The following is a 25,914-nucleotide window of genomic DNA, read 5'->3' as shown; positions in this document are numbered from 1 at the left end:
TTAAAAACAAAAATGAACTGTAAAACTGGAAGTTATTTTTTAAATATGGTAGGCATATCGTGGGCTGCATTTGCATCTGTGATGGGCCGCATGTTGAGAACCACTATTTTAGACACACTAGAGAACCAAGAAAAACTTGTTTTATACAACTGTTGTTTTATTACACTGTCTATCATTGTATGGAATACATTGAATTTATTTATTTTTATTTATTTAATAAACAAATTCAAAAACATTTGAGAATAAACTTTTTCTGTTGAAGAATAGTTCATCTGCAAGCTAAAACTCAATGAATGAGCAGAGCTATTAGCGTTTTTCCCTTGGTCAGGCAATTTTATACAATGGAAAAACACAGCTGTACAGTAATTTTGTGGAATAATGAAGTAATTGTCATTAATTGCATCTTTGGCAGTTAATACTTCACTTTTTTGAGTTTGGTACACTAATTAAGTTATCCTATGTCTGTCCACAACTCTACAATGCAATATTTAAAGGTATAATTCATCCAAAAATGAAAATTCTATCTCAATTTACTCACCCTCATGATGTTTTAAACCTTGTATGACTTTCTTTCTACAGCAGAATGTTGGTAACTAAACCTTTTTAGTTACTTTTAACTTTCATTGCTAGACAAAAAAAAAGTATTTTCTCAAAATATCTTCTTTTATGTTGCACAGAAGAAAGTGAGTGAGTAAATGGTGACAGAATTTTCATTTTTTGGATGAACTATCCCTTTAACTCAAGAGCTAAAAGGTTCTTTACATTGCCCATACCCAGTGGCATAATAACGGGCCATCCCACAAGCTGCCCTATTGAGTGCCCGTCAGAAAACACTACTTGTCAGTGTGTGCACATTTCCTTTACAGCTTGTGTGTCCATTTGACAGAAATATGGAGGTCTGCCCTCTTTAACCTAGACAAAGTCTTAGTGTCTGTGCTGGCCACATGAAACACCCTCTGTGCACACAGGCCAAGTTCCTCTTTGACTGTGTTTGAAGTCTAATGGACCAACAGCATTTAAAAAAATACATTGTGACTCATTCGTACTTGATTGAACAAACACACAAAGCCTCAATGTTTTTTGTTGACTTATAATTATTACATTAACCATATTTATGTAACAGAAATAGTCTAGTTTGGTTAACTATGCTTATAGAGCTTGCAAAACCAAACTCATTATTTCAGAGCCACACCCACAGTAATTTGAGCTCCAGACTTGTTAAGTTTGAATCCAGAGTGTGTCAAATCATGATCCTGTTCTCCTTATATTTCCTTTTATTTTATGTCTCTGGGCTGCCAATTGCCCCAAAATATTTCTCATTGTAAAATGCTCTTTGATTTTGTCTGTTAGCTTCCCTTTATCTATCAGGTCTGATTCATTGTTTTGGCTGGTTCCACTGTACAAGCAGATTTTTATTCTCTGTCGTAATGTTTCCTAATCCTCTGTCACGGAATTGCGGGGAAGCTGGTGCCATGAAATCGGCCTTTCTTCCTTTCTGTACATGTCCACAGGGCCAGACATGAAATACCCTTGCAAACACAAAGTGATTCGACAGTTCAAACATTTGTCTCCATGAATAATTTTCTTGCACACAAACCAACAAACAAACCCAAAGCATGACTGCATACTCACAAAACAAAATTCAATTTTTTTGTCCGATTCTGAAATGCTGTCGTGGATGAGGCAAGAAGCAGATGTGCATTAAGTCATGCTGTCAATCAGCAGGACGGTTCTAGTTCTTGTTAGTTTCCAGTCTGAGTCCCTGCTGTCGAGAGGAGGGTATTTATTGTGAATGTTTCAGACAGCACAGTGTACTTCAGTTTTCTTTTCAACTGGCTCTTAAACCGCCTGCTGTATGCTTTCCTCAGCCATGTGTGTGCAGCCAGTCTTTACACGAAACCAATTTCACTCCAATTTTCACTCCAGCTGTTTGTGTCAGGATGTGTAGCCACCCGTTTTCATACATTTATTCATTCACAGAATATTTAAAATGTTTGTTACATTGATAGGCAATAATATAAAGGATTAACATAAGTACAACCTCACAGGTGTCCACTGATTTCATCATTGTTTCATAACAGCAGCCTAGAGCATTCCTTGTGGTCCAGTATATTGTAAACACACTCACACTTACATATGTAGGATGTTGCATGGTTTTATTATTTTTTACAACATTTATGCTTATAAATGAGTGATTTTTATCGGTTTGGTTTTTGTCGTAGTTTACCAACCATTTCACTCAAACCTCATTCACTCGGCTATGTGATATGATGTGCCATAATTTCCAACACTTTGACTTATTTATTTACCTTTTTTAAAAAAAAAAATATATATATTTCCTTTACCAGATGACATCGGGCTGAGTAGCAGGGGTATAGTTGGCATTTGGGAGTATACATTCATCATTTTGCTATTTTAAAGCTTGCAATCGAAAACTGTTAAAATATTATATAGTGGTTTAAAAATGAGAAATAGGAAAAAGGATACTTCTATAGGACCTTGAATATGTTTAATTTATGTAAATGTCAAACATTTGTAATTGTGACAAATGTTAAGTAATTTGACAATATTGACATATAACCTAGCAAATAAATCCATGTAAACAGGCTACCCCCTTTATTGCTCCCGTGCATACAAAGTAAACCACATTTATTTTCTTTTATTTAATGGCAAGAATAATATAAGATTGGATTCAATGATATAGATAATTCAAATGTAAAAATCAAAAATATGGTGTAGTAGGCTACTGTATAGCATACAGTAAAACAAGCATAGGTTCACAGTCTTGACATTTACTATGCTGCTTGAATTGGTTCTTAAAAACAAATGCATATAATGTCATCAGTAGTGAATTTGCTCTTGTGAATATGAATTCTTTTAACTACAGAGTATAGATTATCCACCGACTGCAACTGTCAAATCTATCCCAGTGGCACGGGAAGGTTGACTGCTACTTGCAAAAATGTGCTTTGATGCATTCGCCTGATAACTTGTAGAACTGTATGGTCAAAGTGCCACTTAGCGATCAAATGCATTTGCAGTAGAAGCAGCATCGGTACCCACGGTGACAAAATACTTGTTCTGGTTGAGTACCATCTATAGGTACAGACACTATTTTAGGCCACAAGAAATCCTTGACTATGCCAGGAGTGATATCCATGCAAAACATTCTCCATGACAAGGTCTCAGACATGCTTGAGGAACATTAAGGTCAGCAACAGAACTGTCAAAAACTGTTCTGAGACCGACTCCAAGGCTTAAAAGGACCTCCTGAAAGACCCTCCAGGACCACAGAAAGATCCCAAGCCATCTTACCCCATGCAGAAAGTGAGAAACAAGCATATGCTTCCTCAAGGAAACACCTCCCTCCAGCGTGTGGAAAGCAGCAATAGATGCTACATAGACCTTCAGTGTGGATGGCGCCAGCAAAAAACTTGAACCTCTATTGAGATACCATGAGTCAACAGAGAGCACTATTCAACGGCCAAACCCAGACACTCCAGATCAGCAGGTTGCCCAACAATTGCGACAACAAACCCGTCCTGATTGAAATTTCCTGAGGCAGAGCAATTGGGTCAGAAAACCACACTTGGGAGGGTCAATGTGGAGTCACCAGCAGAAGATGCAACCTGTCTTCCTGCAGTCTGTTTGGTTCGTTAGGATCGTCTGGAATGCATACAGGCGTTACCTCGGCCATGCCAGAGCCAGGGCATCTATTCCCAGAGGCGTGGGATCTGGTGGGGAGAACCACAGAGGACAATGATCAATCTTTTCTGAGGCAAACGGATCAACCTTCTTTCTTCGGAAGTGTTGCCAGATTATGATTTACTGTCTGAGAATGCAGCCTCCCTGGACTCTGGACTGTGCCTCAACATGAAGTCTACTGTCATATTTGTGACACCTGGAAACCACACAACAATGTGGTCAACAAACATTATATTGTCTGTCCTGACAAAGACGTGGTAGCATTGGAGCATTTGAAGGAACCTACTCAAGGCTAGAAGAACAGCAAGCAACTCCAGGCAATTTATGTGCCAGGACCGATTCTTGCCCCTCCAATCTCCACAGGCTGAAATGTTGTCACAGAAAGCACCCCAGCCTGTCAGGGAGGCATCCAACTTCACCAGCATGCGACATCATTGAACACCCCCTATGGAATCACCCTAGGACAAAAACCATGAGACCCATCAACATGCAGCAAAGACCCACCATGACGGCCTGGATCAAACACTAGTGAGAGACCGCTATGAGTCTAAATCCCCTCCTAGAAAACAGTGTGCTGCTTGGGCAGGAGAGAGATCTTCTGGAGGTTCAGCCTTAGTGTCCCATGAATGTCCTGGAGTCTCAGTGAAGCCAGGGCAGCATCCATACACTTTGTGAATGTGCAAGGTGCTGACGCTAGGCTGAAAGGAAGAACCCAAAATTGGAACGCTTTGCCCCCAAAAGTGAACCTAAGAAACTTCCTCTGTCTCCAGACAAACTGAATGCGAACATTAGTATCCTTCAGATCCATCGTGACAAACCAGTCACCTGGTTGAATCTGCGACTAGGTGGAAGAGTGACAGCCAAGAGAGACCGCATTGCATGCTTCCGGGCTGAAACATAACTCTTGCTGGATGAATTCCATGGGGGAGTGAGTGAGAAAGGGAGAATCCTGTATGTTCATTTTCCACAAACTTGCATTGGCTATCGGACCCCCAACCTCAAAAACAGATTGCACCATCATATTCTATACCGGATTCGGACAATCAGTACCGCCCACAAGTGTTCACATAGCATCAGCTACTGATGCAGCGTTGAATGAACCTATGAAAGAGAAAATGGATGTTAATAGGTTTTCTTATAAAATATTTTGGTTTGTGCTGGTTCTCTTGATTTGTATTTGTTTTCTACACTTCTTCCCTCTCACTCACTGAATTCATGCAACCTGATATTAAAATGTCCAGCTGGATAAGGTCCATTCTTCTGTTTCTCTCCAGTCTTTGAGTCCTTCACTTCCTCCTAACCTTAGTTTGCCAGGGACGCCAACTGAGATGCATGTGGGTATTGCCTGACATTGGCAATACCCACAGTTCTTTAAGCCAGCCTTCAAATCTGCTAGTGGGCATGCCATACTTTCTCACTGTCCCTCACCATCTCTCTCCCACCCTCCTTTTGATTTGCCTGTGCGTTGGTTTGTCTTATTTCCAGTGTGATTAATGGTTAAAGGATCAGTTCACTTTCAAATAAAATTTTCATGATAATTTACTCACCCCCATGTCATCCAAGATGTTCATGTCCTTCTTTCTTCATTCGAAAAGAAATTAAGGTTTTTGATGAAAACATTCCAGGATTATTCTCCTTATAGTGGACTTCAATGGACTCTTACTTCCAATTCTGCAACATTCCACTTTATACACTAGTTCCGCGTTTTCTGCATTGCGGAAATCAAAAGGACTCTACATTGTATTTGCCATGTTAAAAAGAGAAGGTTGTGTTGGAAAGGGTTATTTATTGTTGTGTTATCAGTAAGAAAGGTATGTGGTAAATGGAGGTCTCCTCTTAATACATTCTACATAGCACTCTTAAGATCCTTCAAATTGAAGCAATTGTTTCAGCTACACTACTGGTGTATGGCGGTAAAAATACATATTGTACGCAAAATTAAAACCGGTATTCCAAACGGTATACTGCCCAGCCCTAATTGTGCTTTAATTTCATGCCCTTAGTGGTGTTTCTGTTTCTGCTGCAGATAGCTAAAGGTTTTCATTTTGTGTACTTGTACTTGTCATACAGAAATTTGAAATTTTTTTGCATATTGATATCCCACACCCAAAGTTAAAGGGTCATATGGTGACTATATCTTTTTAAGCTCTTCTCTGTTATTGGTTATTATGCAATCCTCTGATTCTGGCTCTCGTCAGCAGGAGTCCTTTCACCAGAATTCAGGCCCTCAGAAAGAGGACTAAGTGAATATTTCTATGTTAAGCTGCTTGTGTTTTATAACAGTGAATGTGAAAATGAATAATGAATGTCTTTCTCCATAAAAACAGGAACAAGCAAGAAAGATAAAGCCAAAATCTCTGAAAGCCTTGTAGATTTAGATCTACACAAAGAAACAAAATCAAATGCTTGCCTACATGTTTTCATATAGTGTATATGAAAGTTGTTTCTGTTTTAGGTGATTGGTGAATCAGTAAGACCTCTGGTTAAGGTTGCCAGGGTGATGTCAGGCAGACGGTGTTTATGGGTAGAGGGATTTGAAGAAGGATTACTGCTCATTTGTGCTTTGGCTTTGCCTCCCTTGTAGTTACCACTAAATGAAAACTGGCAACCGCAATCATTGGCTTAAATGTTTTAATCCTCTTTATATTATTCATATTGCATGTGCTACCAGAAAACACTTGTTGGGAAAGTTGATGGATTCTTGGAAAATGAGGGCTTTCCTAAGAATTTGTGATGTAACTTTGAGTCTGAGTATTAAATTTCAGAATTATTGATTGGGGAAATGAAAGACCTAAGAAGTGGTCATTGCAATAATGGCAGTGTAGCCAAAACATTCCTACTGTGGTGATCACAGAATAACCAATATTTAGGCTTGTAATGGTTTATTATTATTATTATTATTATTATTATTATTATTATTTATCTCTGAGTTCTGTTTGACATTTTAATACATTAGTACGGTGGCCGAGAGAGCTCAACGCGCTGCAAATGAGAAAACATCTTCATCAGTTTGACAACACATGCGCTGCAAACTCCACAACACTTAAAAATAGTGAAACGCGCTGCAAATAAAGTAAACATCTTCATCAGTTTGACAACACATGCGCTGCAAACTCCACAACACTTACAAATAGTGAAATGCGCTGCAAATAAAGAAAACATCTTCATCAGTTTGACAACACATATGCGCTGCAAACTCCACAACACTTACAAATGGTGAAACGCGCTGCAAATAAAGAAAACATCTTCATCAGTTTGACAACACATGCGCTGCAAACTCCACAACACTTACAAATGGTGAAACGCGCTGCAAATAAAGAAAACATCTTCATCAGTTTGACAACACATGCGCTGCAAACTCCACAACACTTACAAATAGTGAAACGCGCTGCAAATAAAGAAAACATCTTCATCAGTTTGACAACACATGCGCTGCAAACTCCACAACAATTACAAATGGTGAAACGCGCTGCAAATAAAGAAAACATCTTCATCAGTTTGACAACACACGCGCTGCAAACTCCACGTTTTCTTTATTTGCAGCGCGTTTCACTATTTGTAAGTGTTGTGGAGTTTGCAGCGCATGTGTTGTCAAACTGATGAAGATGTTTTCTTTATTTGCAGCGCGTTTTTCTTTTTGTAAGTGTTGTGGAGTTTGCAGCGCATATGTGTTGTCAAACTGATGAAGATGTTTTCTTTATTTGCAGCGCGTTTCACTATTTGTAAGTGTTGTGGAGTTTGCAGCGCGTGTGTTGTCAAACTGATGAAGATGTTTTCTTTATTTGCAGCGCGTTGAGCTCTCTCGGCCACCGTACATTAGACTATTTCATGAATTTGTATGAAAGGTTTTTTTTTTATATATATATAATATAAAAGTAAGCATAGATGAGCAGCGGTTTTAAGCAGATTGTGTGGGCACATGCAGCCATTATTAGCCACTAATTCACCAAAAATAAAAAAAAAGTTATGAATTGCCATGAGAGTGTGTTGAGCCTTCTTAATAAACTGAAACAGTATGTACCTCTTGTACTTTTATTGTAAAAAACAAAAAACAAAAACAAAACAAAAATTAATCTCAAAAATATGATGTCAATTTAATGTTGTACATCTAAATTTTAGTTCTTTTCTATCATTTTAAATAAGATTGTTAATATGTCTGTTTTTATTTCTTATTGGCCCCCCTGGAAGGTTACCTAGGCCCCCTAGTGGGCCCCAGCCTCCTGATTGAAAACCACTTCTCTAAGGCTTGTTGGAAAGTACATTTTGTGCTGTTTATGCAGACTAATTTCAGTGGTCCCTGTGTAGTTGTTTGGCTCTGGGTTCATTCTCTTTGAACGCTGTTCAGCACAGCTTAATTCAGTTCCAAAAATATGGCCTTATTTTTCAGCAAGAGGCACAACAAAGCAGCAGCCCTTTTGGAGTTCTGTGGATGGATATGTTCCATCTATTGTGTTTGTAAATGTGTGGTGATTCAGAAAAAAACAATATATAGATAATTTGTTCATATTTTGTGTCCACTTTATATCAAGTATTTGATTTAAAATTACAAACATTTTTGTTAGTCAGTATCTAGTAATGATGTAAACTATACATATGCTTCTATTGCATTCAATACTGAGAAGATTTTTGCAGATTGTTTCAAAGCAGCTTTACAGTGATAACAGGAAAATAATGCAACAATGTTTGTTTTAGCTGTACAGCAGCTCTAGAAGAAAATAGTGTCATTGTCCAGCTTAAGGAAGTTCATTGTCGATTCATTTCTGTTGTAAAAATCATTAGTTATTAATTTTGTTAATTTATCTAGCAGCTTTGGAGATGAAAGTGATGTCATCATCCAGCTCAGTTCAGTTCTCATACAATGGTGTCAATGCAGGCAGATTAGTAATATTGTTGAATATCAAGTGTCCCCGACTAAGCAAGTCAGAGACGACAGTGGCAAGGAACCCAAACTCAATCAGGTGACAGAATGGAGAATAAATCCTTGAGAGAAACCAGGCTCAATCGAAGGGGTCATTTCTCCTCTAGCCGACAAATGTACAGTGCATGATTATTATACAGGCAGCATTACAGGTAATTACTAGTCAGATTGGGATCGGAACATTCAAAATATTCAATCCAGTTCCATCTTGTTGAAGATCGGTGTGCACGGTCACCCATGGACCCTCCTGATAATGGAAATTACGTCATGCAGATAGTGCGGAATGCGGACAGCCAAAGTATTCTGAGAAACAGCTCCAGTTTACTGTGTTTTCAGGACCAAAATCATCTCAAAAAGTGTTTTTGCTCTTCCAAAATCTTTTTTTTTTAACCTTAACCTTATTAGGAGTGATATTTTGTTCTGTTCTTCTGAATCTTCTGTTTATTCTTTTCAAAGTGTTTTTCTTTCCGTAAAGACATCTGTGGAGTGAGGGTTTCCAAAACCTCATACTGACCTTCTGTCGGAAATGATTCATTTTTAAGTGGTCATTGTTATTAGTGGCTAATGTCTTTACGGAGGAAAAAGTTTCTCACTCCCTCACTATTTCACGCGAGTGTGTTTTTTGAAAACATTTCCATTAGGGATGTGCTATACCATTTTTTTTTCATAACCGATCTTATTCCGATACCCAGATTCTGAGTATCGGCCGATACTGATCTCATAACTGTTTTTTTTTTCTTGATCATTGTAGAATATCTATACGTGTGTGTGTGCGTGCGTGCGTAACTGCGTGTAATTAAAGTGTTAAACACAATCCAGTAAATACACACTACTTCATTATAGAGAAAAACAACAAATGAATAAAAAAAAAATATAAATATGTTTTTAAACTAGGTGAGTGGATAATTCAGCAGCAAAAGTAATTTTAGCAAAAAAACCTTGGTCATATTTGGTTTTATTAACGGTAAAATGTTAATAAAAACTAAATTACTATTTGTATTCTTATAAAATGCATTGAGAAGCAATTTGTATTCAAAATAAAAATATAATTAAGAGTTTTTTTTTTTTTTATGTAGTGCACAGCTTTTTAATGAGGCAACAAGATATGACAAATACAACAGAACAAGATTAGAAAACAAGAAACAATATTAAAGGCTCAAATACATATCATCACAAACCACTTTTACGCATCCTGGGTGCAGAATGATGTATTTAAAGCAACATGACTCCCAGCATGCAGCTCTCTGCGTTGAAAAGTTTGTGACGCGTGCTTTGGAAACCTAAAGTCGGAGCTCAGGGCGCCGCCCAAAGTGCTGCTATAACCAATCAGGAGACAAAAGAAAAAATCAATTTCGATTATCGTTTACATGATCGATCGTCGCTGTCACGGTCGAGTACTCGGTCGCTGTTGCACATCCCTACCATGAACTATGTAAATTTTCGTCTGTCCCTTACATTAAGCTATTGAATGGCTTTACAAGTCTTGAAATATAGTGCATGAAAACTTATATTGTGCTTTATATTGTTTTTGTCTTTTGTGGATCTTAGCAACCATGAGTAGCCTACACATAGTATCAGATTTGGATCGGTCCCAGAACCCAATACCGCAAACATACTTGTACTTATCCATTTGACTTATTGTCAGCAGACATGCGTGGAGTATGTCAGAAATGGAGCGGCATCTGTATACTGTATGTAGACCGCGTCAGTAATTATAATGAGCTCTATTTGCTTTTGATGTGACGCAGTACTCACGTACGATGTAGACTTGTCAACCATTGGATGTGGTCTATGGTGCAACAATGTGAAACGATTCATTGATGTCTTGCTCTAGAGACAGTCATATGCAACTGATTTTTGCCCTTGTGACGTCACAGATCCCACAGGATCCAAACAAGCTGTTTTTTTTTTTTTTTTGTAAATGCATTTTTATAATGAGGAGGACATTTTAAGCTATGAAACTTACAGGATGTTGTACAAAGACCTCCTTATATGTCAAAAGACCAAGGAAAATTTTTATTTCTCATGTCATGACCCCTTTAAACTAGCCATTCCCTTTTCTGTTGCTGCCATGTTCTGTCTTGTGCTGTTGTAGTGGGAAAGAATCTGTTTTTCCCTGCTTTTCCTTCCTCTGTCAGTGTGCTGGGAAAGTGCTGACAGGAATGTTGCCTTGCCAGCCTGGTGCCCTCACCCACGCCACAACCATGAGGTGCTTAAACTTCCCTCTGCCTCCGCAGCACTTCAGTCCTTCCAAAATCTGCTGGTATGGAGCTGTAAACACAACAGACAACAGCTTTCAAGAACAACATTTTTTTTTTTTTAATCTATAGGCACATATAACAACACTTAAGGATTCATATGTAGTTCTTTATGATGTCTGTTTTTGTGTGTGTAGTGTGGTGATGGTGGCTTCAATGGTTGTTAAATGAGTTCAAATCAATATGAAATGTACTATTGTGATTCAAAAGGATAGTTCACACACAAATCAAAATTTCTAATATTCTCTCATCATATTTGTCCATCTATTGAAATTCCACACAACAAGACAACATAGACATAAACATTGAAAAGCACACATACCTCATTGGTTTCTCGTGTGTCAAGCAGCTGATGTTTACCGTATTTGGTGTGCTCTATGTGAGTGCCTGGAAGGTGAATGAAATTTTAAAGAGGGTTAGTAAATGATAACAGAATTTTCTTTTTTTTCTTTATTTAACTGTATTAAAGGGGTCATGAAATAAGAAATCAAATTTTACCTGATATTTTGACATCAAGAGGGTATTGTACAATAAAAATTTCCTGTAAGTTTCAGAGCTCAAAACTTCCTTTTTAGGTCAAAAACAGTTTTTATTGTAACCATGCTGCCAAAACGACTCATTTCGGATTTTGTGACATTATGTCATTGCGTGACGAAAGACCGCCTCTGTAGAAGAAAATCAATGCCTACTTCTATATTATGGCCTCTTTAGCCCTGCCCACGGTTTCATATAGTAGTAAATAGGAGCGAGATAACACAATAGAGATGCCTCTGAGAATTACAAGTAGATTTGCAGTGCCAAGTTGTGGAAAAACAATGCCTTGCCATCCTTGTGATCCTAACATTAAGGAAGCGTGGATGAACTTTATGTTTAACAAAGTTCCAGGTCACGTCAGTAAGACACTGTTTGTTTGTTTGCTACACTTCAGATTCATTTTTAAACAAGACATTCGGTGCAGGCTTTTCAGAGAGGCTGAAAATAAAAGATGATTCAGTGCCTACTATATCCAACAGCAATGTCGCTACACTCAAGTGTAACAATTTTTTTCATACCATGTGTCCCTATTGCTTTGTTTTTTTACAGATCTTTTGATATATACTGAGTATTTATACTGTAGTGCTGCAATCAAACAGAATAGTTGTGATATTTGTGATTTGCTGTTCTTGCCTTTGCTTCAGCATTTATGGGGTTAATGCGGAGATACGGATATGGAAGAAAGCACATAGAGAATGCTGCTTTTGTTATTGTTTTGATCTAAGCTATTTGCTGTAATCCTGAATAAAAGCTTTAGTGAGCAACATCTTCTGTTTTTCTCATCAATAAGACATTAACTAGGTTGTTTCAGTCACACTAGCCTTGTTTAGTTTTTTTTGTGTGTGTGTTAAACTTCAGAATGGATAGTGAGGTACCTCATTCCTGCAGAGACACTCTGTGTTCCAATGTCCATACTATCCATCCTAAATAGTATGTGAGATTAAAATAAGTGTGTCCCAAAGCATAGTATGTTGAAAAGAGTATGCCAAAAGTCCCCGGATGGTCTATTATTTCCAGTAGATTTTCGAAGTGTTGATCTGTGCACACTATAAAGGCTAATATTGCCCACAACCCATTGCGCTTTGGAGTAAGAAGTGTTAAACTACAAAACATTGCGGATATGCGCGATCGCCGCTGAGAGGTTTGAGTGACGAATAATCAGTTCAACCTGATAGAAAATATTTATTTGATGTTATCCGTGTTATTTTTCATCTGCAAATACCAATGTGGACTTTTATAAATATCCGAATGGCCATTACCTTTTAAATGCATCATTATGCATTAATGTGAGGAGTGTTTTCCACATGAAAGACCTGCGACTGCAGATCAACGTGCTGCATTTCTCTCCGATACGGTAGGAAATTAACTAAATGAAATGTGGAGGATGTAAGATGATTGACAGGCCAGTTTATGGTGACAGGATGTGACAGAGAGAAAAGACGCGATTGTATGACATGATGGTATGCCCCAAAGCTTGTCTACTCTTTTGCTACACACTAAGTACTTTTTGTTCACAGAAAGAGTACATACTTTTAGGGCGTAGTATAAGTAGGCAAAATGGGACGCAGCACCACAGTCCCATACATTTCAGCTCCAACCCTAATCAAAAACACCTGAACAAGCTATTCAAGGTTTGAAAGGTTGCTAGAAAGCGAAGGCAGATGAGTTTTTTTTTATCAGGGTCGGAGCTAAACTCTGTAGGACTGAGGCCCTTCAGGACCAGGTGTTCACCACCCTGTACTACAGGCTTGTATCGTACCAAAACCAACATTTTGGTTTTTGTCCAGCCTAGTCTTTTGGTGTGCCTGGTAATGTCTTAGTCGTGTTATTCAGGACCATGTTTGTCTTTCTAAGTGTTGTGCAGTAACTGTCAGTTTGTATCTGATGTAGTTTCTTGTTCTTAGACAAATCCTTGGGCAAAGATGATGTTTCAGTAGCATTAAAGTAAAGCAAATGCATTAAAGGGATAGTTCACCGAAAATGAAAATTTGATGTTTATCTGCTTACCCCCAGCGCATCCAAGATGTAGGTTACTTTTATTCTTCAGTAGAACACAAATGATGATTTTTAGCCTGTCTGTCAGCCGAATAATGGGAGTGAATGGGAACTTGGATCAGTAAGAGTCGAAAAACCTTGCATAGACAAATCCAAATTAAACCCTGCACATTGAAGTCCTAAGACATGAAACGATTGGTTTGTGCGAGAAACCGAACAGTATTTATATAATTTTTTACCTCTAAAACACCACTATGTCCAACTGTGTTCAGCACTCGCTTAGTGGGGTCTGATCGCGCTCTGACAACGACAACCGCAAACCGATCTTTTCGTGTCTTAGGACATCAATGTGTCGTCACGAGCCGCAGGGTTTAATTTGGATTTGTCTATGCAAGGTTTTTCGACTCTTATTGATCCAAGTTCCCATTCACTCCCATTATTTGACTGACAGACGGCAGCGGTTTGAGTTAAAAATCATAATTTGTGTTCTACTGAAGAAACAAAGTCACCTACATCTTGGATGCGCTGGGGGTAAGCAGATAAACATCATCAAATTTTCGTTTTTGGGTGAACTATCCCTTTAAAGATGCTTCTCAGAATTAAAAAAAAGAAACTGGTTTCTGGATGTAAGCTTAAATAACCTCTCTCACCTCAGAACACCTTTGATAAATGAATGAACTCCTGGAAGATATCCTAAACTACTGCAATAAAGATTGCTGCTCTTTCTCCTGAGAGTGCACAAGCTGATTTGTACTGCTTCTCTAAGCTCTCCAAATGTCTGCATAGTGTCACAGGTGTCCCTGATAATGATCTGACAGTTAAATTCTATGGCTCTCTGATCAGGACGATCCAATGTGAAGCTAATAAATCAGGTCAGGGAGGTGGGCATTCTTTAGCAAATGCCTATTTGACTAGTAGTTAATGTCTTGATGACTGGTACAATGACTGATACTGTTTTTATCACAAAATTATGTAAAATAACTGCTACAATGTTGCAAAGCATATTAATCACTAACCTAAACACAACAGAGACACACAGTGACTCCACGCCCCACCTGCCTGTGTTCACACAGTGCAAGAGAAGATGACCAAGCAGAGATCAAATACGATTTAACAGATTTGTGTATTTCCCCCGATTGGTCTGAATCTGGCTAGTTTTGACAGCCAAAAAAAATTGACTGTTTTCTCCAGATGCCACAAGGTTTCATGTCTCAAATTTAGCAATATGAAGAAAATAATGTTCTTTTGTATTCAACTGAGACTCTGATGGATTGCCTGACATGTACTAAAACAACATTGCATTATCTCGTTTGTTCTCACCTGATCTAATTTGTTATTAAATGCCCAGACACTCAAAAGCACATAGTGCTCTCTGCGATTAAAGAGGAATGTCTAAGAGGCAGTCTGGCTACAATGATAGCATGATATTTTATAAACGAGCTGCTGCTTTGGTTTGCAGTGATACGAGAGAATTTCCCTTGAAGAAACAGTCCTGGAGGAACAGAAGAGCATTTTAAGCGTCAGTGCCAAATACCACAGCCTGTGTCTGAGCTTTGCATTCAATTAGCATGTTTGTGTCTGTCACAAGGGAACAAGGACTGTTCTTTATATGACTTTATAAAGCATGGTGTATCAGAATAGCCCTCATAGTATCTGTTCATAAACCATTGTGGATTAATAAAGCTGTATAATCTTGACAACAGAAGACATGGAGGTGGTAGCCTATTAGAAACCAGCTTCAGTAATGTTTTCATATGGTACTACTGACTAGGGGTGTGACGAGCTTCCAGATTGAGTTCACGAGACGAGACGAGACGAGACAAGATTTTTACACACTATTTTTAAGAAATCCTCAATGGTGAAATACATGACTAGAAAAAATATTCTGCAGGTGTATTTGAAATGTTTTAACTAATCATCTTGTAATATGTCATTCAGTTCTACTTTCTGAGTATGAATTATCATATGCAGTAAAAGACAACAATATTCAAGTACTGTAAAAGGTTTTGCCACTAATTCAACTGACTGACTTCTGTATGATTTCAGTCTCTTCAGACCTTACTGTACATGATTTATGAGCTTCTACAACTTTTGACCTCCTAACTGAACTCCTTTCCCCAAACTGATCATAGAAATAAAAACAGTATAAATAAAAATGGTAACACTTTACAATAAGGTCTCATTTATTAACACTTATGTATTAACCAACATCAACTAACAATGAGCAATATATTTGCTACAGTATTTATTAATCTTTATGTTAGTTAATAAAAATAGTAATTCATTGTTAGTTCATGATAGTTCACAGTGCATTAATAATGTTAACAAATGAAACCTTATTGTTTGTGTTTGTGCTTAAGATTAAGAGAAAACTGTTATTCATTTTTATGGTAACACATTTCTATAAGTGCAACTATAATCGCACTCTCTCAATATTCAAAGTGCAAATAAGACCAAATTTTTCTTTGATACAGAGCTAAGAGATGGTTACAACTACACTGCCCAGCCTAAAATAGCTTTCATATTGAGATATATCTGTATTCATCAGGGAGTCACTTTCAAATGCGGGGTATTCGCGTTTGAATGTGCGCTCGCGTTTACTTTCACGATCGCACGTAAGGAGCGGCGGCGACCGTTTAAATACAAAGCAAAATGACAGTGAAGCCGTAATGTAAACGTAGCGGTGGCATATTCTTTCTTAATCATCCTAACAGTCTGTCATGGCAACATCACGAGACTACTTTTTGCCTCGACAAGAAATCTTGTCAAATTTTAGTCTCGCGAGATCTCGTGACACCCCTACTACAGACCCATGACATTCACTCAGTTATGACATAGTACTGTATTTTACCCTGTAGCCGTTTCGTGTCTATCGGTTAGAATGAGGAGAACTTCAATTAAATATCTCTCTTTTGATAGATGTGGTTCTAGTTAGATAAAAAGAAGATTAGCTTAGAACACAGCTTTTGGTCACCTCATGATGTGAAACTTCCCATAGATATATTCATGCAGGCAGTGGGTTTTGCAACAGAGATGTAGAAAATCTGCATGAATGTCAAATACTTTTTTTGTTGCAATTGTTCATTGTTCCTGTTTGAATGGGTATATAATTTGAGGATCTTGGATAATTCCTGGCATCCATGGGAACTAACAGTTGGATGAATTGGCTGAAATGCTCTCAACACACAGTTATTTTACTAAAGGAAAAAATATTCTCTTCTCTTTTATTCTGAAATTCCTGCTTGGGAAAGTGTGCTTGCTTTTTCCACATCCTCTGACAGCATTTTGGAAATTGGAAGTCATGGGAATGATGTATAAAGGGTCACAGTCATTCAATAATGGACTAGGATTGTTTTTTTTTCATATGTTCATTTCAGTAACATCAGTGGCACTCAGGACATTCCACAATAAACAAAAAAAAAAATGAGGAAAAGCAAAAGTAAAGTAGGGGAAACAAAAGCAGACATTCTCAAAGAAATAATGCTGTTTTAAAAGCTGCAATGTGCAAATTTTGTTACTAGTGTCACCAAATTAAATCAATTAACAATCATTAAAAATCAATCATTCCCGCTGAATCCCTGCACCTTTTGGTTGGACAGTTTAGTAGTTTCTAACATAATACTTAAACAAGATTAGAGATGCAATGGTTGACCGGACATGCAACTGTTTTATTGTTTTATTTTGGCTGATCTCGGTTTCGGACTTGTACACAAACTTTACTTAAATCATTTCTCTAAATGTAATTTGTGTGGAAATATTACAAAATCTGTAAACAGGACATTAACACAGGCCAGAGATGGGGAACGCTGAATGCGGACGCAAAGGGGAGAGGAGAGCAGATGTGCTGGCAGCTAAAATACTGTACCAGGCATAGCAAGCTCACTGTTTGCAGTTCTTGAAATGTTGGAAGAAAAAATATTGAACTGGGGGTTATATGAATCTCTAAAGGGAATTGACTGTCTTAAAAAAAGGTTTAATTGCCTTTTTTTCCCTCTTGCCTCCTCATAATGTCTATTAACCCTCTGGAGTCTGAGGCTGATTTGGGGCCTGGAGAAGTTTTGACATGCCCTGACATTTGTGGTTTTTTCATTTGTTCATAAACACATTAATGACACAAGTGTCATTACACTGTATTCAGCACAAACTAGGCTACAATAATATGTGAGGAACATGTATGTACATGTTTGTGTTTTTGAAGGAATAACGTTTATGCGTGGTTATTGAAAAAACAAAAAACCTAAGTCACTGAAATAAGGCCAAAAAAAGTATATTAAATCATAATGTTCATAAGGCTTCTGGGTATTGGAGGTTGCAGACTAGAGTTTTTGCTTCAGAATTATGTAAAAAATTATGCTGCCTGCTCCTTCATATAAAACAATATATTGATTTAGTTTTTGTAAGACACTTTTTGTCAAGAAACACAGTATGCGTGGAGGCGTGAATCATCATGAATACTGGGTCATTTACACCCTAGAAGACAAAAGAATCACATAATAATGACCTGAAATGACTTGCATATTAATGAGGCCTTTCAGTCAGGTAGGCTGTGAAAAAACCCTCTGTAATCATGTCTCAGCTCAATTTAAAATAATGGTATTCTATTATATTCTTTAAAATACAATGTATTTCTGTAATGCAAAGTGCCTGAAAAATTATGTTACCTCTATGGCATTTCATATAGGCTTTTAGCTTAAAAGCATGCACATTTGAAGAAATATTGATGGATTCTTATATGTTTATGTCAATTTTCTATACAGAGTAATATTTATAATATATATATTGTCATCACTATATTGTCATCCCTATCATCACTAATTTAGTCCACAAATTCATATAAAGAAGAAGAAGAACAAGGAACTAACTGCATGTCTTCTAGAGCTCGTTAACCATGGCTTTAACGTCCAGATAAACACTTTTTAAGATAATAAATACACGATTGAGACGATGTATATATGTATTGCCTCTGAATTTGCGTCTGAATAGCGCTGGCTCCGTGGGCGTGGCCGCATTAGCAGATAATGAGCTGAATCACAGACTTCTGACATGGCTCTCTTTTCATACAGATTACATAAACATTTACATACATTTGTTTTCAATTTGACTTGCACGATTTAAAACCTGACATTTCAACGTTTCTTTAGACATAAGTCTAATTTTTTTGTCATTAGTATTCACTAAGTAAGTTCATTTTCTGAGAACCATCAGATTGGACTTCGTTCAGAGGGATACGAGAGATCACGCATCATGTTAGTTTTCTTTATTTTACAAAAAGCACAACATTTTGTTTTTACTCTGAGTGTATACAAATGAAAGAAGATATTCAACAGATTAAAACGGTGTATAACTCTTAATTATATGTGCAATATTTTGAGTCTCTTTCACACTGGTAAGAAAAAAAACGCCGGTGGTATTGCCGGCGAGACCTCAGACCTCAGAGTGTTAAATTGAAGTAGTGTTTATAAGCGCAGCTCTGCTTTGTGTATAGTGGTTACTAAGGAAACTCTATATCGCTGTTGTTCCCTAAGCACCACCTAATGTCAGAGAGTGAATTTGCATTTTCATTCAGTCTGTCTGCTGTTTTTGTTTGTTGTGCAGGTATGTTTTTATGTTGCATAATTTCAAAAAGCTAAAGTCAGACCATTCTGATTTTGCTTTAAATCTTGAAATGGTACAATTTAATTTAAATAAAAAATAACTGCTCATACCTACATATATCATCTTTGTTTGGAACTTGATTCAAATGCAGCTTTCAAACAGCTATAGAGATTTTTTTTAAGGTCAGTTTGGCCTGTAATAGAGCAAATAAACAACAAATACATTTGTTTAAAGAAAAAAATCGAGAAGCAGATCAAATCATGATTGATCTGATCTAGAAAATGTAAAATCAGGTTTAAATAATATACTTGGATAATATCTTTTTTTGTAGCTGCTATAAAGTCAGCAAATGCCACCTTTGAGACTTTGTTTCATAGTGAAAGATTAAATGAAAAATCTTGTAATAAAAGGACAAAGTTTAGAATCAATACCAATAAAATTTGTATCTGGATCATAAAGGTTCAAAATTAATGATGGACTAAAATGTATCTAGAAAGTTCCTGTTGATTTATGGCAAAGACTACAATGTGGCTTTGAAACATATTCATTGTGCTTTGCATATTAAGAGTAATGTATGCTTGATGGATGGTAGATAATGCTATATTTAAATTACAACAAATATCACATAGGTTTGAAGGTCATACAGCCTAGCTCTATGCCCAAGACTATAGTGATTATAGTGAAAAGTTAGTCGAGAAATGGTCAGTCAAGAAATCGGGCCATTTTCTATCCAATCCATTAAAACTGAAAATTGTTTAACTTATCCCAATGTATTCCACAAGCCCACATATCTCAACTATAATAGCATAAACCTGAAGAAAATCCTTTCTGTTTGTTTGTTTGTTTGTTTGTTTGTTTGTTTGTTTGTTTGTTTGTTTGTTTGCTTTGTTTTTTGGGGGGAAATACATTGGCCTTCAATGTTTCAAATATCTTTTAACACATTAATGTAATCAGCTGGCAACTCTATGATTATAACATAATTGAGATGATGGAGTGTGCCATGTCTTGAGTGTGGAGCAAATAGACACTTTCAACAGTAACAACTTCCACAAAGGACTTCCACAAAGAATCAATAACAACAGAGTCCCTCTAGAGTAAATTTTATATATATATATATATATATATATATATATATATATATAAAACAAGTAAATTAGCTAGTCAGTGTTAATTTGGGTTTCTAGTAGAAGAAAAGAACCATTACTTGGCCAAACGTAAATGTGACAGTTACTACCAGACCCGTTCAACAAACACAGACCAGAAGTTAACTTTGTCTGATGAAACTGTTTATAAGACAATTCCAAAGAAATGCTTTTTCTCCAATTTGTGTAAAAGGGTCTTTAAAATGGTGATGGTCAACCAAAATGGCTTCTAGACGTTGCAATGGTAAATTGCATTCTTCTTGTACCCGTAGTGATCTGAAATTAAATCCCTACAAAAATACTGAATAATACGTATTTTTATATGTGTCTTATTCACCAACCGTTGCTTCAGCACGTCTGAAATTGCTGTTGATCCCCAATACTTTGCTATTTACCAAAGTATTTTCTACACATTTGTTATGAATAAGTGGAGGATAATTGGAGAGGAGGGAATCGGGATACTGAGAGTTAATACAGAATATACAATGCCATTACAGCATAGAAAGGAACAGAAAATAATCACTGTCCTGCAAGAATCACCCGAATTGATTTTAAATGTAAACATTTGCATATGCTCACTTGTTAAGTTTGTATAATGCTTTTTATTTCATTCATTTTCCATGATTGAACCATTGTTTGTATTGAGACAGAAAGCAGTGAGTCAGTTGTCGAGCCAATGAGGGAGGTTTTGTTTGTTCTTCTCTGTGTCATTAATACAATTACTGCTTCCAAACCACACGGTGTTGCTGAATCTCCCATTTCAAAGCCCTAATTAGCTTTGGTTAAAATGCCCATTTGTCACTTCCAGTTGTCATGCTGCTTGTGTTTGGATTTGTGTGTATTATTGTAAAATAAGTGCTAAATAATAAATCATAATAACATACTTTGAATGTATTTCAGAACGACATATGAAATATAAATAAATGTCATAAATCTGATGCATTGACAATATCTGTATTTTTATTTTCACCTTAATGCATATTTTGTTAATTTTGATTAGACAATCATCAAGTTTTTCAGATTGAAGCTATATAGAAATGTGTCCCATATACATATTAGGGCTGGGTGATAATTTTGGTTAATCTATCTTAATCAGTCTTCATTTTGATTAACTATTGATTCTTAAGTTATTTTAGTCTGTGCTATTTTATATTGATAGCATGAACTAAACTTCTCTAAATATTATTTGTAGTGTGCCTGCCATCCAATAATCGCAATAAGTGTTGTAACTTTTGATATGAAACAAAGTTTCAACTGTTCTGATCCCAATCTGACTTCTGACCTGCAATGCTGCTTGAATCATAATAGGGCTGCGCGATATATCGCATGAGATTGTCACGCGCATTTCGTCAGTAAAGCCGGTTCCCTGATTACCGTTAAATCTCCATCACCTGCTTTCAAATGGAGCGGCATTTAATAGACAGAGCCGTAGCAATATCGCGTTCATTATCAAAGGCGATTCATCTGCGATATGAACGCGATATTGCGTGGCTTTTCAGTGAACTACGGTTCTGTCTATTAAATGCCGCTGCATTTGAAAGCAGGTGATGGCGATTTAGCGGTAATCAGGGAACCGGCTTTACTGACGAAATGCGCGTGACAATCTCATGCGATATATCGTGCATCCCTAAATCATATTCGTGCACTGTTCAGAGGAGAACTGGCCCCCCCAACTGTGCCTGGTTTCTCCCAAGGGTTTTTTTCTCCATTTTTGTCACATGATGGAGTTTGGATTCCTTGCCACTGTCGCCTCTGGCTTGCTTAGTCGGGGACACTTGATATCCAACAATGTTTTTGATCTGCCTGCATTGACACTAGGGCTGGACGATTATGGCCTAAAATCAAAACTTCGATTAACTGAACATTTTACCTCGATTATGATTAATGTATAATTATTTTGTTTGTTCTTTCTTTTTTTTGCCCTCATATTTCACCAACAAGGTTTGTACTGTAAATATGATTGACTATTAAAGGTGGGATATTTTTTTCCTATTGAAAGAGTGATCTGACATAACAGCTCACTATCAGCAGTTATTTTATCTATGGTTCGTAACATTTCTTACAGATTTCTGCTCGTTGTAAATCACATAAAGATCAATTAGTTCAGTACCAGTATGAGTGATTGCGTGTGTGAATTAGTCATACCGTCTATTAATTGTGAAGCTGTGGGTTGTAAATAGTTCCTTCTAAAGTAGAAAAATATATGCTATAATAAGTTACGTCGGTTAGAAGTTCTGAATTTCGGTTTCGATTACTTTTTGATTAGTCGTCCAGCCTTAATTGACACTATTGTATGAGAACTAAACTGAGCTGGATGATGACATCACTGTTTTCTCCAGTGCTGAAATATACATAAATTAAATAAATTAGTAACTGAATTAATCAATACTGAACTTACTTAAGCTGGACACTGTTTTCTTCTAGATCTGCTGTACAGTCAAAATGATGTTCCCTCTATCACTGTAAAGCTGCTTTGACACAATCTGCATTGTTAAAAACGCTATGTAAATAAAGGTGACTTGACTTAACAATAAATGGCACTTTGATGCTCTTTAATGTGGCATAGCAGATTGCTGTAGCTAAATTGATCATCTCTTCCTCTTTACTACTGGTTATAGCATAAACTGCTAAATATATATATATTACATATTCATTATACTTTTACTTATAGGGTCACGACCTGAATTTTTTGTAATTTAAAAAAAAAAATATTTATTTTGTAATTACAGCTTGAGGGTGAGTAAATGATAGAATTTTCATAAATATAAAAACTGCATAATGTGCAATTTAAATCCCCACCACTTTTTCATAACAGTTAAATACATGATTGGAAGAGATCCTGGTCTTGTGAGACTACAGGAAGCCTGAGTAACAAGAAAACCCTCAAGAGACAACTGAATGACATTGTATTTTTTAACAAAAAAATCAGAGATGTGCTGACCACCCTTCTCTTTTAAGCATATCAGTAATGAAACGAATGTGCTTTCTATCTCTTTTCCTTCCAGCTGTCCCGTTTCCTCCAAGCCACCGACTGACTGTGAAGGAGGTGTTTGACAGTGAGGGCAAACCCAAAGTAGATGTCCTGAAGGCCCACCTCACCAAAGAGGGGCGCGTGGAGGAGAGTGTGGCACTGCGATTAATTGGCGAGGGAGCTGCAATCCTCCGTTCTGAGAAGAACCTCCTGGACATAGAGGCCCCAGTGACAGGTGAGTGATTCTCCATCGGATTCTGTGCTGAGATGCTGCTGAAGATTCTCGATGAGAGCCATTTGAACTCTTTTGGGTTCTGTTGAGAAATTTCAAATTTAACTATATGTATAACTTCATATAAGTAATTGTTAATTGTGTATATGTATATGTGTATATATACATATAATTTATATAAATACATATATATTTTGTAGTACCGTATATAGCACACAGTTTGCAATTTTTATATACAGAAATATCCCACTAAATGTCATGACAACAGCACAGCATAGAGATGCTTTTAGAGTATGATTCCTGTATAAATACACCTCTGATCAGATGACATCTGCTTTAGAATTGTGCAATTGTTTTTTGTTTGTGTGTTTGTTTGTTTTTTCCCCACATGTACATTTATATATTGTCCTGAATCATGACATTTGTGTCATCATATCCTTTAAAATAGACAGTGATACCCAGCCCTAATGTACCTGTTGTGTTGATTTTGTGAATTTGTCCTCTGTCAACTGCTGGTTAGGACACCAAAAAATGAAATGAAGAGCTTAGTCCTGTTCAGAGAATTTTTTTTTTTTTTGTCTTTCACTGACTCCATATTGCCCCTTCTTTTCAAGACTTAATTAGACTTTCTGATGAGGCTTTTTGATGATTTCATTAGAGCAGAAGGACAACCCTTTGCTAACAATGGAAGCAATTATATTCATAAACCCACATGGCAGGCAGCAAGAAAAATTGTTTCCAGATTCATTATGTTGTGTTTTTTTTTTTATTTTTTTTTTTCATCTATGTAAGCTACATTATTTGCCCTCACTTTCAGCACTCCCTTCCTCTCTCATTATTGTCATTTCTTGCATAGCTTATGTGTGCTGATATTTAACACATGACCTCTAGTCTGATGTGAATTATCTCCAGGGCTTCATAGGCATTTATGCTGAATTAGATCTGGAGGTTTGAATCACTTTAATCTTGATCAGAGCCATCAGGGCGTCTCATAGACATAAGTAGTGGGTTTCACGTGTATCACGCTGTAGGAAAACCACCCAGTTAGGGGTGTCGCAAAATACCGATATTAGTGATAGCTGTGACATTTAAAAAAATAAAATATTGATTTTGTGTTAATACGACACATGCAGTACAATAATATCGCAAATAATCCAGCACCATCTGGTTGACACTTCAACACAGTATTACATCTTGATGGATTAGTCCACTTTCAAATAAACTTTTCCTGATAATTTACTCACCCCCATCTCATCCAAGATGTTCATGTCTTTCTTTCTTCAGTCGAAAAGAAATTAAGGTTTTTGATGACAACATTCCAGGATTATTCTCCTTATAGTGGACTTTAATGGCCTCCAAATGTAAATGTATTTTTTATATAAACAAATGTTTGCCTTCTAAGTGCTTCCGCCAAAACCGCATTTCCGTATTCTTCAAAAAGTTTACGCTGTATGTCCTACTCCTTCCCTATTCTACTTACTGAAAAAATTTAACTGGCGCCGCGTTCGTTCCGTAAGTAGAATAGGGAAGGAGTAGGACATACAGCGTAAACTTTTTGAAGAATACGGAAATGCGGTTTTAGCGGAAGCACTTAGAAGGCAAACATTTGTTTATATAAAGCATATACATTTACATTTGGAGGCTCAACAGTATGGACATTTTTTAGATTCCATAAAATAGACAGGGTGTTAGAGGAAGAGCTGATCAACAGTAAGTTCTTTTTGTCTTTAGAAGCTGTTTTGAGGTGGTCACACATTCAGGCGATATTAATCCTCCTGTCAAAATGCTCACTAGTCTTCCTTGACCAGCCACAGCACTTGCATGGTAGTGGTCTCACTTTTAAATAATTCTGTGGATATTGTGACCATTCACATCCTGGACATGAGAAATATCCAAAACTGGATGACCAGATTTAGCCATTTTAACGTTATCCTCCTTGGTTGCAGAGGACAGCTCCTTCCATCCTGCAATTTTTATAAATATTTTATAAAAAGGTCGAATAAAGTGCAAAGAAGCCCATTTTCCTAGTTCAGACATCACTTTTGACCACTACTGTAACTACTGGTTTACAAACTTCCAGATTCCAGATCCTACTATAAACATGAGTCGTATTCTTGTCAGGAAGACACATTTATATGTATGATCCTTTTAGCATGGCTTGAGATAAGGATGAAAATATAGGGCTGGGCGATAAAACGCGAACAATAATTATTGCGATATCATTTTCCTCCATAAAACGATAACGAAGGTTTGATAAATGTTTAATATAATGTTTATACACCAAAAAAGCAGAATAAAATGGTGATACTCATTTGAACTCCCCCACAATGATCATTTATCAGCTCGGCTCAAAGTTGAAACAGCTGCACAGCGTGAGCTTACTAAAGCAGATGCGTTTACTGTTTAGTGGTCGCGTGACCACTAAACAGCACAGAGAGATCCAGTGAGAAGTGCTTGAATTCAGCAAAGAACACAAATGTGTTGGTGATTTAAACTAGTTTAAAGCCAGATGCTGACAAACACGAGAAACACTGTGGACAATGATACAGTCAGAATGCTTTTCA

General features: G+C 36.9%; 1 protein-coding gene across 2 annotated transcripts in view; it reads left to right on the top strand.

Moving 5' to 3' along the window:
• Positions 1–25,914, top strand: part of LOC137031141 (protein phosphatase 3 catalytic subunit alpha) — a 128,765-nt gene that overhangs the window by 45,639 nt on the left and 57,212 nt on the right. For both annotated transcript variants that reach the window (XM_067401814.1, XM_067401813.1), the window contains exon 2: positions 23,153–23,353. In XM_067401814.1, the coding sequence (XP_067257915.1) occupies positions 23,153–23,353 (201 nt within the window). The remainder of the gene's footprint in view (positions 1–23,152; positions 23,354–25,914) is intronic.

The sequence above is a fragment of the Chanodichthys erythropterus genome, chromosome 11 (genome assembly GCF_024489055.1).
Source record: "Chanodichthys erythropterus isolate Z2021 chromosome 11, ASM2448905v1, whole genome shotgun sequence".
NCBI lineage: Eukaryota > Metazoa > Chordata > Actinopteri > Cypriniformes > Xenocyprididae > Chanodichthys > Chanodichthys erythropterus.
This window is presented reverse-complemented; position numbering and strand designations above follow the sequence as displayed.